Raw genomic sequence first — 16,560 nt, 5'->3', positions numbered from 1 at the left:
GGTGAACCTCGTCGGTAACCTGAGCCAACCGCAGTCATTTCTATTATGAAGGTAGAGAAAGTTGCACAGCTTCATATTTGCAAATATGGGGAAATACACATGCTTACTTTTTCCGATGGCTGTGTAATTCCAATTATGTGAGCAGTAAAGAAAACAAATATTTTCTGGGTGTTATTTACAAATGCACATGAAAGCGAGTATATTTATTATCTAATGAAAATCCCTGCTTCCTCCTGAAGGATACAAATCGGTGCGAATGATAGCACAACTGGAAACTTTCCACGGCAATCTAGTAAACAATTGTCCACTTCACGTGTCATACTTCCTCCCCAATTTATTTTATCAAGACCTAAGTGGTGAAAAGTGTACTCTTCTCGTTCGACCATTTCTCACCCCATTTGTCTTTTCCCAAGTATGTGTATCTACATCATGGTGTGGGTGGGTGGAGACACGTTGCCAGCGATAAACGTATATTACTCGGACAAGTTTAGTTTATTTCGATGAAATAAACTTTTCCAGCTCCCAGTTAAATGGACGGAAATGCGTAAAGTAAATCTTACGAAGCAAGTGGATCGGCTGTGACAAGAATTACCTTTGTTTTGGCGTGGGTCCTTTGTCCCCTTGCTGTTGTGGGTAGTCCTCCTCCCCTTCCCAGACGGGCATGGAGATCGAGTAGTGCAAAATAAGTGTCCATATCAGACCCAAAATCAGCTTTAGTTTACAATCGACAATATCCGATGAATCTGTGAGGCAAAAGAAAACAAAAAATTACAATGGGATCTTCAATCTGAGATACAAACAGGCCCAACATTGTTGCCAATATTTGTCCATCGGCCTTAATTCTGATACTGATCATAAATACGACTTTTTTCTCAAAGAACAAATGTCAATTGAGGAAAACAAGGTTATTGCATATGCGCATACATAAAGTTAAAAATAGTTGTAGTCGTATTATTGCATAAGATCCTCGCATATAAACCAAGTAAACATGAAATGTGCATACATGAAGTTTTTCATACGATGGAATTCATTTGTCCATGAGGTAAAGAAATATTGTTTTTATTAAGTAATGAGCAATGCAGTACATCCTTTCCTTTGAAAATGGCTTCACAACCACGATCACAACTTTCGATTATTGTTATGCATTGTTCATTTGTATTTGGTTTTTACTCCCTGCTGTTTCATTTGACTGATGTGGAAGATGGGACGGTTAATTTTTAATGGACATAAAATGACTCAATGTTTTTAAAGAAGACAGCACAAAGCCCACGAAGACGACGACGATGACGACTCAACCAGCAATCCCATCATCCATTTCAGTATGTGTGTATCCTCTCCAATAATCTTATCCAACTTTTGTTCTACTTCAGCAGGACATAAAATGTCTGAAAGGATTCTTGTCTTCTATTCAGGCAGCAGCAGCAAAGTCGTTTCGTCTTATTTTAGCCAACAAATATCTCCTCGAGTGACCAGTGCATGTTGTTGTTGATCCACTCGCATAAAAAAGGTTGCAGCGATGATCTGCGTTTTTATGAAACGTCTCCAACCCTAATCAAATTCTAAAACTGTCGTGCTACGTCAAATATCTACTCTCGGCTATGTGAATGCAATCTTGTTTGATGGCTAATCATAAAACAATACGATTTTCAATCACCTGCACTTTATTTGATGTACAAAAAATCGACCAAGACTTTTAGAAGGGTGAATTACATTCGACCGGGATATGTATGTCCGGTCGAAGAATATATCCAATCTTATCATGAAGATGGTAATACATAATGATTTCAGTAATAATATTGGAATTCCACACGGCCCATTTAAAAATTCATCATCAGAGAGCACCAGCAAATTAAAAAACGACTATGTTGTATGACAAGTAGGATGGATTTATGCGTGTGCTTGGAAATGCTTCTTTCGTCGATAAGTTTATATTGACTGGATGTGAGACTTTTACAACCCCGAAAAGATGACAGGACCACGATCCACTTTACAAAATATATTTAATGTGCAAATCCCTTCTGTTTTTACAGCCCATAATGTTTCATCATCATCATATCTCTTTAAATGTGAGTGAAATAGTCGAGTGGTGATGCTCCTCCTGATGCAAACCAGGCATGATGCATAAACAACTCTTTATGACAGTGGGATTTGCTCCGCAGATTATAAATATCGTACACCACGGACCGTGGTGGCATTATTGCATTGCAGTGGACTGCACCAGCGCATCTCTCTCTATGAATTCCTTATTGTTGATTGTGGCGTATTTATCGTTTTTGCCACTGCTCACTCTCGTCCCTCTCCACATGCACACTGCAGTCCAAACAGCACAACAAAATCTCTCGTACTGTTGAATTATCCACTTTCTAAACACAAATAGCATACATTTTTTTAAAGTGGAAAGATGTTGGCCTCGCCGAGAGGGGCCAAACCAAATTCGATCCAGAGACAGATTTTTCACACACGATTACCAAACAAGTGGCAGAGATAAAGTTTTAGGCAAAATGCAACTTTTCCAGACAGAGAAATGAATTGTGGTCTGGCAAACTTGTTTCTTTACATTTTTCTTTGTTGTGTTTAAACCCGGTAGGCTTGGGTACTTTTGCATGGCTTCTTTAATCCTGTAAAAACCTTTTGCTTCACTTATTGACGTACGTTCGTACGTCCAAGTCTAAAATAGTCCTGACTTGTTGAGATCAGTATCGGTTAGGTGCTCAACCTCCCGATAAAGAGTTTGCCTCGTGCACGGTGGTAGCAGTACTCAAAGTGTCTCAACAAAAGTCTTGCCTGACTGAGGACAGAAAAAAGGGCCATATTTAGTGCCACCGATAATAGTTGCCTCTACGAGTAAACGGATTTCAAGGGAGGTTAGTGGGGCGTGACATGAACAAGTTAGGAACACTGCGACTGGACCTGTTCTGAGCCTATTATGATGAATGATAGATAGATTTCGCCGCTGACTGAGAACATTTCCTTTTCCTTTCTCCCTCAAGTGTGACGTGACCACGGGAACAAAACCAATATCGACAATATCACATAGCAGATTGGACAAAATACCCTTGGACTTGTGGTTAATCTGAAACAGCGACACAACTTTACCAGCGGCAGGAATAGCGAGCAGGATGTATTGAGACTTCAATTTCCCTTTCAGGTATGTACATATGCTGGCTGCACCTTTATTGCGTTTACCACTCGTCTCCCTACTCCCACACCGCGCTGTGGTTTTGCTAGTTCCGGTTGTTTTACTGACCACTTGTAATAATATTTTATGAGCAATCATCATCATCAACTATTCACCAAACCCACTGTGTATACTTGTAATACGAGTACTCGCAATAATGCAAATTGAGACCCACACATTCCATGAAAGTTCGTGAAATGTATGCGGTATGCAGATAAAGATTTTTTTTCTCTGGTTTCATACTTATCTTGATTTACTACTCGCCCCATTTTTTGGGTCAATATTTACAAATTCCGACCGAGTCGTATCCTGTACCAAACTTTTAAAAGGAATAATTCCTTTTATCATTTACTTTATAATGGAACTAATTATTATGCATGCCTAAGTTTAATGGGACACAAAGAATGCAATGAATTTGAAATGGCTCGAAATATCGACTCTTGAATCCCATTAATATTAATATCACCGGTAAAGATCGAGCTAAATAAACAAATTCAATTTTCGTTGAAAGAAATAGCATTTCATCAAATTGAGTTCACGACACAAAATTTGCATAAAATCCCACGTATTTCCTGTTTCTAATCTCACAGATTGCCCGATAGACATCATGATTTATCGCAACTGTTGATACGTACATGAGAATATCCACATCTACCTTGAAAACGGACCACCGATTCAATGCTGATTAGAGAAGTTTCAAGCTGCTAAATTTTGTATTACTTGTTCGTCTCACAAACACCGTTCATGGATAAAACTCTGCAGGAGTGCTTGTGTAGCATATCAAATCCACAAAGTAAGTAAGTGCATGGGATTGAAGTCCTCTGCTAAATCAACCACACCATTATCATTTTTTTGACAACGTCCATTCCAAGTTGACTGAAATTGCGATAAAATCACAGAGGCGAAACAATTTTTCCAACTACTTCAAACAAAATACTGTGAACTTTGGTTTGATGGAAAATAATGAACTAACAATGCAACATGAAAAGGAGGAAATTCAGTTTTGTGTGTGTGTGTTTAGAATTTCGTTCGGTTAGAATTTCGCTGTGGGATTGCATTTGATTAGGGTTGTTACATTGTTACAGTCGCGGAATTTTCCTTAACTGGTTGCATCAACTTTTGCTGATTTAGAATTCGAGTGAGGTAGCTCATCACAGAAGAAGAACGTCATTTCATTGGGAACGAACAAAAACTAGACGAGTTTTCTTCAAAAAAAATATTATTCATTTTCATGCAATTCATTATGTTCTCATTTCATCGTTTTGCTTGCCCTCATCTTCTTATTCTTGAGAGAGGTCGTCTCTCATATTGAGGTCTTCTCCCCATCAGATAAGATTGATAAGCGTATTATTTAATTACTCAATCTCTCCAAATACAATTAAATTAAGACTACCATGAAAAAAAGTGCATAACTGCAGACTGACATCAGCAATGATTTTTCCTAGTTCAAATTAATTCCTATGATGAAGGTTTTTTTTCCTTTCGCCTGACTCTGCTCTTTCTTAGGTCAACAAATACTATTAACTTGAGAGGATGTTGGCTTTCTGATACGGCAAGTTTTAATACTTGCCAGTTAAACTAAATAGTGAATGACAAATTGAAAACACGCAACGAGGGGTGAAGTCATCTTCTTCGTAGGTTCGGATGTACATGCAGTTTGACATTACCTCATCCATCAAGTTCTCGTTTTAAGCAAGGGCCAACAGTGTTTTAGTGCAAATCGTGTCGCATAATTCATTCATTATTCACGTATGTACTTTGCGTAAAAAGAATAAAAGTGTTTCTTTTTACTTGTTTGTGTTGGCGTGGCCCACTGTTGATTCAACCCATTTATTTCCGAGTAAAACGTACACTAATCGCAACCTCTGGAACTTTAAAGGTTCTGACTTCACATTATTATCTGTTTGAGAGAGAACTCATCTCCTCGCAGAATGCCGACAGACAGAACAGACACAATCTCTTTTTTGAGGTTTTAGTCAGTGTGAATCTTTGCTAACTAAGTGATACTTAAAATGCGTAACAAACCGAATGACAAGACAATCAACTAATCAAGTCTCATTCAGCGGTCGTCGCCGTCATCGTCGTCGCAGAGGAAGTAAAACAATTATATTTTCTCTTTGTCACCAAAGCCAAGTAATATAAGCCAATGAAATATTTCTGGATTAAAATTCATAGCACCATCCAACCATGACTAACGATATGGCGTACATATATGTGCAATTCATACATATGCAAATGTACCACAAAGTTCATTAACAAAAGAATGCTGCAGTTTTATGCACCTACTTCTACATACATGCATAACTTCCCCATTCACACCACTCATTCTAATCCAATCTTAACTCGGGAAAGATATGATGACATATGGACCAAGTTTTTTAGCGACTTGACAGCGAACAATGCGAGTGACATTGGCAGAGGAATATTATTATGCATTACTCGAATCGCATCATCATTATCTTACTACTACTACTGCTCGTATTTTACAAAAACAGGTTATATTTTTCATACCCAGAGTTTTTTCCCCTCGGGGAGACCAAAACTTTTTTATAATTATGGATCATAATATAATGTGTAGTATGGATGGTGCCCGTCGTGTAAGCGAGTGAGTGATTGAGTGACAAGCGACCCTGCCAACCAGACTGACTAAAAGTGTAAAATGAGCAGACTGAAATATTTACGAGATGATACAACAACATTTACCAAGTTGTATAGGGTAGAAAAACGGTTTGAAATGCAGTATTGTTTTTGCTACCCTGCCCATGCTTGCATTCCTTCGGATGACATCATACTTAAACCACGGCGAATAATGAATGTACGGCTTTTCAATAAGAACATGAGCTTATTAGTTAGCAAAACAGCATGTAGCTCAGCAGAAGGCCGGTTTACCTACAATATGTAATGAGCATACCCAACATTACAAAAATGTCGACCGATGGTAATGGGAGTATGTTTGTGCTGCAAATTGAAAATGAGGCTGTTTTTTACAGGTGATACATACATAACACGTAGTAATGACCACACGACTCCATCCATATCATCACTTTTAGATAGCTAAAGTAGTATGCAAGATATTTGTCATGGATGGATATGTGCATTTGTGGTTAAAATGATCGAGTGATGGATTGCATGCTGGTGCTAATTTGGTACTTGTTTCAGTCTCGGCAGAAAGAAATTATCAAATTATTTTTTTGTTGGGTTGTGCATTTTCTCTGAAAATGGTTTGACAGATATCAGAATTGGTTTTGCAAACCATTTTGCTTTTTTGTTGACAGGTTGAGTACAGTAAAAGAAAACATGCACTAAGGAGGGGAGCTTGCGAGGTTGATAATAACAGATCCTGATGCCCTTTGGATATGTGGTAGGGTCCTATGAGTGTACTAAAACCCTGAAGTGGTTTGACTCCATGGCCACATTTGCGCCCGCCACACCCACTCAAAAATGCTCAAAAACCGCTTTCACTCCGGTTTTCACTCACTCAAATCCACGCCAAAAATCCAATTTTGCTCGGATTTTGAAATTTCTTTCACCATTACGCTCCCAGATAGTTGCTTTCTTCAATTCGATATCAAACTCAATATTTTCGAAATTATTAGTATTTTTAAAATTTAAAATTCTGAATGAGCATTGTTGTAGTAATCCACAACGCAAATTATGCCTGCGAAATAATCATCATCAAAATTGAGTTTGACATTGGATTGAAGAAAGCAACTATCTGGGAGCGTAATGGTGAAAGAAATTTCAAAATCCGAGTAAAATTGGATTTTTGGCGTGGATTTGAGTGAGTGAAAACTGGAGTGAAAGCGTTTTTTGGGCATTTTTGAGTGGGTGTGGCGGGCGCAAATGTGGCCATGGAGTCAAACCACTTCAGGGTTTTAGTACACTCATAGGACCCTACCACATCTATTTCTCACTTATGTGAGGTTTGGTTCACTTGTAATTCAAATGTAATGGCTAAAATTGGGAATCAATAAAGACGACCTTTTTACATATCCAAAGGGCATCAGGATCTGTTATTATCAACCTCGCAAGCTCCCCTCCTAAATTCAGCAGCTCTATGTGTGTGCATGTAAGTAAAATAAAATCCTTCAATGAAACTGAACCGTAATTTACTAAACTAAATAAACGCCACAATTGTTCACGGCTCAGACTAATAGCTATGAATCATTACATTCGCCTAATAATAGTAATTCATCCTCCCGAAATCATCATTATGATGGACTGGTGGGCTTGAAATAAATGCACATAGCTAATTCACTATTCCCAGTGCATATTTTATGCTCATGTAAATTTTGGCAGAATGTGTTTATGTGCTAAATGTGTAGAAAATCTTATTTGCAACTCTATTTTAATTTTTAAACACTGCAATTTAACAACCAACTAAGAAAACCACACTGCAATTTTCCTCACAATTAATGATCAATCAAGAAATAGCACTTTTTCGAATGAATCATTTTCGGAAACTTATTTCTCATTTTTTATCAACATACTGACTTTGACAAGATAAACCTTCTCTCTCCTCTGAGCACGGAGAGACGTGTGAGAAATGAGTCCAGAGGAATTATGATATCGTGGACAGGAAACAATGGTGTTATTTCATATTTCGTATATATGAAGTCAAGCGAACGAACGTATGTACAAAGCTTGAAACGGCACGATACTTCTTCGTGCGGAATTAGAAGTCTCCAGTAATTCCGTCAAAGAGTAAATTACATTTCACATCACTTCCAACCAACCAAAACACCTCGGATGCTTTCTCCTCATCCTTCGCAGCACTTGGTTTTCACTGCTTTTCTCCACTATTCACCTTAAGCACTAGTAGCAGGCTCCCTTCGTCACTTCTGCCTGATTGAGTCGGCTTTACCTATCTCCAATAATAAGCCATGTCGGAGCGTGGGTTGGAGCGTGTTAAGGATGAAAAAATGACAGTTCATAGCTGTCAAAGTTTCTCATTCTCAGTGGGAGAAGAGACGATGGGACTATGGTTGTTGATGCGTCCACACAAAGCCAGGTGTGTGTAGAGAGAGGCAGGTGGATACTTACCAATGTTTACGATCCGGATCCCTTCAGCTTTGGAAGTGAAAATGGTACCGAGAAATAAAAAAAAATTTATTTTCCTCAATGGTTGATTCGTGTTCACTATTAAGGAAGTGTCAATGACCTACAAAATTTTCTTCTCAACTTTTCTTTTTTCTTTCCGTTCATCTTTCTTTCTAATCATTGTTAAATTTTAGTTTGAAGGAAAGCCACGTCTCTTCCCTTATCTAATTGTTAGTTTACTTAAGTTAAAATAGTCGTTTAAGAAATGTCGCTTTCCAAATACCAAGAGGATCCTGTTGCAGACATGGATTGGTTCTTTTATCGGGAGGATGTGGGTCAACCAATTAAGAAGAGGAAATTAAGCCAAGCAGATATCTACAGTAAGATATAATTAAAATAAAGACAGGTGCTCATAGTGATTTTATGGTAATTGTAATTAGTATTGTTATGCTATTGTTGTCAGACTTGAATCTCATCCAAATCTATTTCACCCTGTACTTGGATAAAGGAGGTTCATCAAGGGAAATGTCAATAAATTTAACGAGTTCCAGAAACATAGTTAATAAGGCTGAAGAAATTAAAAGTTCGTTTTCAAATGATTCAGAATCACTTGACGGATGTAAGACCAAGTAAGTTCGTACAGTATGATGTGATTTTTTACAAAACAATAACCTCTTATTCATAACAATATGATTTTTAGGGAGTTGGAAGATCTATATGGATGGATTTGCTGTCCAGTTTATTCTTATTCCCTACATTTTTACACAGACAATCCATGGATTGCGAATCGTCTCAAACATTCATGCAGGATTTTAATTGGTGGTCACTTTGCAATGGACCCTTATGCATCCATAAAAATCCTTAAATGTCATCTCAAAGTCATCAAAGATCAGATTTCATCCCTTCTTCATCTAATGCCAACAGTGAGACAAGAATATTTTCTCAATCCACCTCCACCCCCGCCGGACGTTTTACTAATAAAAGAATTACCACCACCACCACAATCCAAGACCAAATACCTCGTCTCTAATGAAACAGATAACCAAAATTCCAACAACATGTCCACTGCCAACAGTTCGTACAATTCCCCAATGATGAGTTCTAATTTACCTGGCAGCTCTGCTATAAACATGGAGGAAGAGGATGAAGAAAGGAGGCCTTATGTCTGTGAAATATGCGAGAAAAGATTTAAAACAAATCCTGCCCTTCGCATACATTCAAGGGTGCATAATGATAGAAAACATTTTGCCTGCCCATTTTGTACTAAATATTTCAAACATTCAAGCGGCATAAGGAAACATTGGGCATCAATACATCCAAATGAGCTTCCATATTCATGCAAGTATTGTACAAAAGAATTCAAAACTTTTACGGAAGAAAGGACCCACATCGAAACCAAACATAGAGACATAAGAAGAGCAAAGGCAACCAAATTAAAATCCCTAGTGCTGAAAAATTAATTTGTAAAAATTCCAACATTATATCATAATACCAAATTCTAATTAATACAACATTTCTACTTATTATATTTTATATACACATATATCACTTGTAAATTACTGAGTTTACCAGCCAATATAAAATAAATTAGACTTTTAGTATAAAAATTCATGGACTAAAAATTTGAAAACAATGAAATCTAGATTTATACCTTTCTCCAGAAACTCCAGAGCCACCGACACATTTTCCAACTTTTGTGAACGGAAGTTGGGTCTCTTGTTGTGTTTGGGGAGTTGTTTGCCGGAGAGCACTTCGATGAGACCGATCAACCGGAGTCCATCGGAAAGGTCGGTTTCCAAATTGCCCACATTTTTGAACACAGTTTTAAGATGTTCGTTCGCCCACCGGGTGAAGGTGTTTTGTTGAATCTTCTTCCACTGTGCATCTTCAGCCAAATCTCGCTCAGCGTCCACCATTTCTTCGTCGTCAGGTGCACACTGGTCGGTGCCCAAGACATTCTGCATGCTGCCTGGGCCACCCTCCTCCTCCCGAGCCACCTCGTCAACATTCATCTCTGCTGCTGCTGCTGCTCCCCCGCTCCTCTCCTACACCACGACGACTCTCTCACCTGTAATATCACAGGTAAGCACATACAGAGTTAGTTAGTTAACAGAATAATGACTCTCGAATACGTACAATGCTTCATTTCTCCAGTCTCCAGCACCACGGAGGCGCTCGTACCATTTTTTATCATCATTCCACCACTAAATGTGTTTGAACCGGCTGCAGATGCCCCACCATTCCCATCATGCTACAATGTACATAAGTAACTAACTAACCACTCTCCTGAGCATTATGCAGGCAGGCTAGACTCGTTCTTTCTCACCTTTATAAAACTGAATGTGTATTGCTGTGTATTACATTAAACACATCCCAACCAAGACATACGTACGTACAAATAAATACACTTTATAGCATTTTACATAAGTATGTACATACGAACACACAATCATTTTCAAAACCAAGTGGTCGTATTACATTTCAATAACACACACTCACTTTTACTCACTTGCCTATAAAAGGATACATCAACTTGGACGCAAAACATGACCTAATCCTGCACCCAAATAATGCAGTGCATGCAGTCAGCCAGCCAGCCACGTATGTATCATCTCATCTCAATCTCAAGCACAGAATGTGTGCCGGTCGCCTGTACGACGAACGTACCGTGTGTGCAATTTTGCATTCTTTCGCTATTCCCTTCAACAACGGGTACGAGACTGTGAGATGAGATGCTACTCCTGATCTGTGATACAGACACAGAGTGCACTTTGCCGAGAGAGAGAGAGCCATTTGAATATTTTAGAAGGGAGGGGTTCTGCAGTAGCTAGTGCATAATTCTGTGCAGCAATTTTTGTGTTGATCATGCTCACATTAAGAAATTCCAGATCAACTCTGCCCTCCTTGTTGCAAGCAATTCTACATAAATACGACCGAAACAATTTCCATAGGCTGTTCTCGCCTGGTCTGAAACGATTTTAGTGTCATGCTAAATGACTTTGTATCAAAGTCTATTACTGGGCAAGCACAGTAGCATCATCGGATCAGCAGAGAGACCTCCGTGCGGAGAGTGGATTTAAATTCGATGAAAATAGTGAGGCTATATCAGACCAATTTTGGAGTATGCTGTTGCATAATCTCCACCATTGTGTTTATGTCACCCTCGTGACAGGTTAACTTATGCGTTTAGCTCCTCTCTCCTCTTCTGGTTTATAATTCTTCAATGGAACACATTTAAGCACCCTGTGCTATGCTCGTATACGTAGATAAAACATTTCACAATGACGTGATGGTATACATGATGCTAGGTTCCTCTTGTGTGCCTTTTGCATATTGCCACCCTATTTCAAAAAGCGAGGCAAAGCAACAATATGCAGTAATGAAATGACAATTCAATGCTCGAGTCAAGAGCCAGTTCAAAAGCTAATTTTTGTGTCGAACATACAACATTTGCCTGATGATGAACAATTACTTTGCAACTTGGTTCCAATAATGGTTCATTGTGCTTGTAGATAAACAATTGTGTGCAACATCGTTGCTGACTTTGTTCAAACAAACGCTGCTGGTTACATAGGTATGCAAAACAACAATTTCCGGGGATTCTACGTTTTTTGTATGAAAAATTGTCTCTCAGCAGCAGTGTTATTATAAATACTAGAAGCGAGACCGGAACAGGGCACGGAGGTCGGTTGAAAGGGTGTACATTATAATAATGGATTAGTTGGTTGGGGAAAATAAACAAATGTGGAAGTGACGCATTACATATAACCAACACGTACATAAATCTGAAAAGTTTTTCATGATGGCAATGTCTGACGTGAATAATAAAATGGTTAGACAGTAAAAATTTGTCAACACCTCAAGAAAGATTCCAAATGGCTGATGTACATGTGCCGTGTACGCACGTAATAAGAATTCGAATGGCGTTGGTAATTGGCTAGAGGGAGTCTCGTATAATAGATATTTCTAGAAAGTAGGAACGTATATGTAGAAACGTTGTGGAGACGGACCGCGTCGACCGTGGTATTGATTTATTCTTAATTAATTGATTTAATCTCAGATTCGGACATATATTTTGTGGTGTTTTTTGCTTGATAAAGAGGATAAAAATTGTATGACCAAAAAATTGTGTAGTTTTTGGAACTTTTTATTCACTTATTTTCATGTGTCGTTAATTCTTTCAGAAGAGTTGTGCTTGTTGAATTGCATAAACTTCTCCCTCCATCTCTCGCTCATGTTCTAATCATCCGTTAATTATTTGGCTCAGGAGATAAATTGGGAGCAGGAGATATGGTTTGAGACACAATCTTGGCAGCAACTTTGTTGGTTATTTAATTACTTTCGGTATACCACCCACCGATTCAAGAAACGAGCTGAAACCAAAGAGTGGCCAAACTAATAGAACAACGAAACCGAATTTCCTCCTCCTCCTCCTCCTCTCCACCTACAGAAGCAACTTTTTGAACGTTGACCAAACCAAGCACTCCCAACTTCTGGACAAGTTGCAATTATCTTTTGTAGTTCTTTTATTTCTTTCCGAGTTTGGGGATATGTATTTAGTGCTCCCACTTCTCTCGTAAAAAAGTACAGTAAATTTTTATCATTGCCTCCCATTTTACAATGTATCAATATCCGCAAATATGATCCAGACAATTTTGCCTCCTTCCTCTCAACCACATTTTGCACTGAAATTCGACCCAACTAAAGCTAAAATTACCAAACATACACAGAATCATTTATACCTACGACGATATATATCTTCCACGAGTATCTAATTCAATTTTGCCTTAATTTCAGTCATAAATCTGAACAAATTTGGGAATCATATTATACATATGATTTTTATGGAATGGAAACATCATAAATATGATTTTAATCTACTTCAGTTCAGCTTATCGAAAGAAACGAGGGGATGAAATCAGGTATAAATTCACTCCGATTCGAATCACAAAATGAATCACTGGAAACACGCAAACATACGCGGAGAGATATGACTTTCGCCCACACCAACCCGCACGCTCACGCACTAACCATAATTCCATAACGTACTAAATAGGTTAATCCCCAAGTATGCAGGCTCATACATACGCGGGGATTAACCTTATTTGGAATGCAGAACTAAATTAACGTCAAATATGAGGAAGGAAGAGAACAAGTCGCAATGAATTGGGTCCATTAACATAATATTCGTTATGCTAAAGTAAACTTTGAAATAAATTAGCCAAGTTTTGTCGTAATCATAAAGGCCGACGATACAGGATGGCTGCTGGAAGCCGTTACGTTGCGCTGCGTTGGGATGTTTCATTTATTATTTGTGAGTAATAATAATCTGTAAGGAGATTTGAGTCTCACGTCACTGAGGACAAAAGGGGATGGAAATCCGGATTGTTTTTGCATTGCATCATTCTCTGAGCTATGCAGCATACCTAATGCAACTCCTTCCCTCAATAGTAATCAGAGGCTGGAACGACGGCATAATAAGGAATGCCGCAAGTTCAGAGTAATTTCTTTGGATAAAAATATCCAGACTTTGTTGTTAGAAAGCCCATTAAATTATCTCTTCTTTGTTACTTCATACTAAAACACGTTCCTTGATAGAACAGAACGAGTAGTAGTAGTGTACATAGTTTGCAAAACCGTCCATGCAAAAATATTTTGCACAAGGCAGCATGCCTGGCGCATTTTAAATGGATATGACACATCTGGGCTCCAGTCTTACATTTTAAACGGTTTTTGTCCCTTGTTTCTTTCTCTACAAAATGTTAAAGGCATGAACCCGTGAACATATCCCATTTCCTTCCGGTCGGGGATTTCTTGTACAGAGAAAACCCGAAAGAGTTATTTTGCACTAACAGCTTGACTCACATTGATTGTTAATCATATGCTTTCTTTGAAAGTGGTCGTGGATCCGCATTAAAACTACAACAGAAGAAGCATTATTAGCTCCACTTTGCTAAGCACATCTGGTCCAAGAAGTGAAAATAATTGTGTGTCTATTATCTACGTGAGCTTCTTCTTAATGTTGATTATTTACATCATTTTTTGCACCGCTTAATTTATGCTGCACAGACCTAAAAAATTACGAGTTATAAATATCCGTAATTACCGACATAACCAGCCTCGTTAAAATGCGCCGAGTGGACCGGAGATTTATTACTATTTAAATAATTCCAGGTCTACTTTCACTCGTCGGACGGCAACTTGAGCGCATACTTATTAGCGACGGACAAGAATCTCCTCCTCATCCATTTCATTACATGATTTCCTTCCGTTCTGGAGAGTGGAAGAATATGATTAAAACTCTGCTAACCAACCAAGATAAACAAATATTTGATAATCTCCATTTCATCTCTACAAGTCGTTGAGTTGCAAGGAGCAAACACAATGATCTCATCATGAGAGGGCGGGGTCCAATTTCTTCAACACCACCAGCACCACCATGATCCCAAACAAAACTTGTATAAGCAAATGGGCTCAGTAACGACTGGCAAACAGGAGCTGGGAGAGGAAAGTGAAAGCATGAGAAAACATGAAATTTACAGTTCACAACTAAAACTCTTCGCCAGAAGGAAAGCATGCAGCAGCTCTTTCGTGCAGTAACAATTCTTTACGTGTTCTCTTTCAAGTCGTCTTTCCTCTTTGTACTTTCTCCCTTCGCATACACAAACCCGGCTGCTGGTGAAAAGGGAAAAAACGAGAGTGATTGAATACTTTAAATACATATTCATGCCAAGCCATCCAAGCAGGCATTTAATATTTTGCGCATTTTTCATGTACAACTGTCAAAACCTGGTGCAAATATATGCGTACCTACGTATATGGATTTTCTAAAAAATATGACAATATAAAAAAAGTTGATCATTATATTGTCATTCGTGCCCTAACTGGATCTTTATATTCTGAAACGTGCATACCTTTTTAGCTCATTTTAGCACAGAGGACGAGATGGTGCAAGCGTAAAACCAACCACCATCCATATAATACCACCAACTGCTGTGTCTACATATTTATTTGCGCATTCTCTCCATGTGTTGACGTCTTCCACTGTGACGATTTATTATGCAACTGTTTTAGTATGACAGTGAAAAATTTAATTTTCTGCACTTACTTCACCATTGAACAAATATGGATAATTAAATACTTTCGTCAAAAATTTATGAGTCGACCGAATCTCAATTTCATTTGTCTTAAGGAATATTCTCAAGCTTATTAAGTTTTTGAATTCCTTTGTCCTTTTCCGTCACTTCGTCACCTTGTGGCGGCGGCGGTGGTGGTGTGGTGGCTTACTTTGAACTCTGAACTCGAGTCATATTAAATCCTCACTAATTATTAAGCACACAGTGTCCCACCGTATTACCCACCCACCCTCAAACATCTCTCTAACGAATTCAGCTTTATTTGTGGTTTCGTCATTCCCAGAAGAAGTTTCTTTCCAAGGAGGAGAAGAAGAAGAAGAAGTAGGTTGTTCGACAAGGCAGGAAGCCTGGACGAACTTTGCACTTATTGGAAGTACCTTCGTGGATGCAGAAGTAAGCAGTGCGAGAGAGAAAGTGAGAGAGAAAGAATGAATCAGCAAGTTGGTCTCAGCCTCTTCCACCATGGTTACATACATACTTTGCTTAATTCACTTCTCTGTCCTAGTCATCCAGCAAACTAAACTTTCACCGCCGGGCAGGCAAGTAAAGATGCAAAAGTTGTGAAAGTGAAGTCGTTTCATTTCAAGTATGAGGAGAGTAAATGAACCTGGCAGTTATGTAATTGTCGTGGCCGTGGTCTCGCTTTATTTCTGGGCGAGATTCGAGAAGATTACACTTATTTCTATGGAACTCTTCGGGGTCTCGGGCTCATGCCACGCTGAGATTTGTGGGACTGAAATTATTAGGTTATCAATCGTACAAGTTGATACCGTGATGAAGAAATTAAAATTAAAATTGTGTGTCTGACTCAACTTTTGGGAATACTTTGAGATCAAGATTAAACTAATATAAAAGCAAAATTGGAAATGTCAAGTGAACTGTACAATTCTACAGGTTTATTTTACTCGGGTATAAAATGTATAGAAGAACAATCGTAAATCTTAGTTTTATTCTTGTTCTGTTCTCCGATAATGTACTCTCTGCCTACCTTAAATTAAGCGGAGGGCCTACAAGTAAAGTTTTATGACTAAAGTAATGTCATCTAGTCCTCGTGCTCATAAAAATACGAACATTGAGAAAATGTATTCTAAGGAGAAAGCAACCAAGTCATAAACATGCTTCACGGAAGAAGAGGCATTTTTTTAGTTTCCTCATTCTTCCAAATGATCCTTTTTGTTTATCGTTACCATCTGCATGAAGAAAACA

At 38.4% G+C, this 16,560-nt stretch overlaps 2 protein-coding genes across 5 annotated transcripts in view; one reads left to right on the top strand and one right to left on the bottom strand.

The window, feature by feature from the left end:
• Positions 1–16,560, bottom strand: part of LOC110851458 (filamin-A) — a 47,529-nt gene that overhangs the window by 22,111 nt on the left and 8,858 nt on the right. For 3 of the 4 annotated variants that reach the window (XM_035852554.1, XM_035852555.1, XM_035852558.1), the window contains exons 2-4: positions 9,870–10,286; positions 8,222–8,248; positions 593–743 (exon numbers count right to left, since the gene is read on the bottom strand). In XM_035852554.1, coding sequence (XP_035708447.1) covers positions 593–743; positions 8,222–8,248; positions 9,870–10,230 — 539 coding nt within the window. In that variant the 5' untranslated portion in view covers positions 10,231–10,286. The remainder of the gene's footprint in view (positions 1–592; positions 744–8,221; positions 8,249–9,869; positions 10,287–16,560) is intronic. The other variant, XM_035852557.1, reaches the window with a different exon arrangement.
• LOC118435979 (early growth response protein 1-like) lies at positions 8,256–9,827 on the top strand. Its single transcript, XM_035852559.1, has 3 exons — positions 8,256–8,598; positions 8,682–8,847; positions 8,919–9,827. The coding sequence occupies exons 1-3, from the start codon at positions 8,484–8,486 to the stop codon at positions 9,676–9,678; spliced, it is 1,041 nt and encodes a 346-aa protein (XP_035708452.1). The 5' UTR covers positions 8,256–8,483; the 3' UTR covers positions 9,679–9,827.

The sequence above is a fragment of the Folsomia candida genome, unplaced genomic scaffold (genome assembly GCF_002217175.1).
Source record: "Folsomia candida strain VU population unplaced genomic scaffold, ASM221717v1 Fcan01_Sc006, whole genome shotgun sequence".
NCBI lineage: Eukaryota > Metazoa > Arthropoda > Collembola > Entomobryomorpha > Isotomidae > Folsomia > Folsomia candida.
This window is presented reverse-complemented; position numbering and strand designations above follow the sequence as displayed.

Coding starts and splice junctions, on each gene's coding strand:
- LOC118435979 (XM_035852559.1), top strand. CDS start 8,484: ATGTCGCTTTCCAAATACCAAGAGGATCCTGTTGCAGACATGGATTGG. Junction 8,599..8,681: donor AAGCCAAGCAGATATCTACA/GTAAGATATAAT, acceptor TATTGTTGTCAG/ACTTGAATCTCATCCAAATC. Junction 8,848..8,918: donor CTTGACGGATGTAAGACCAA/GTAAGTTCGTAC, acceptor TATGATTTTTAG/GGAGTTGGAAGATCTATATG.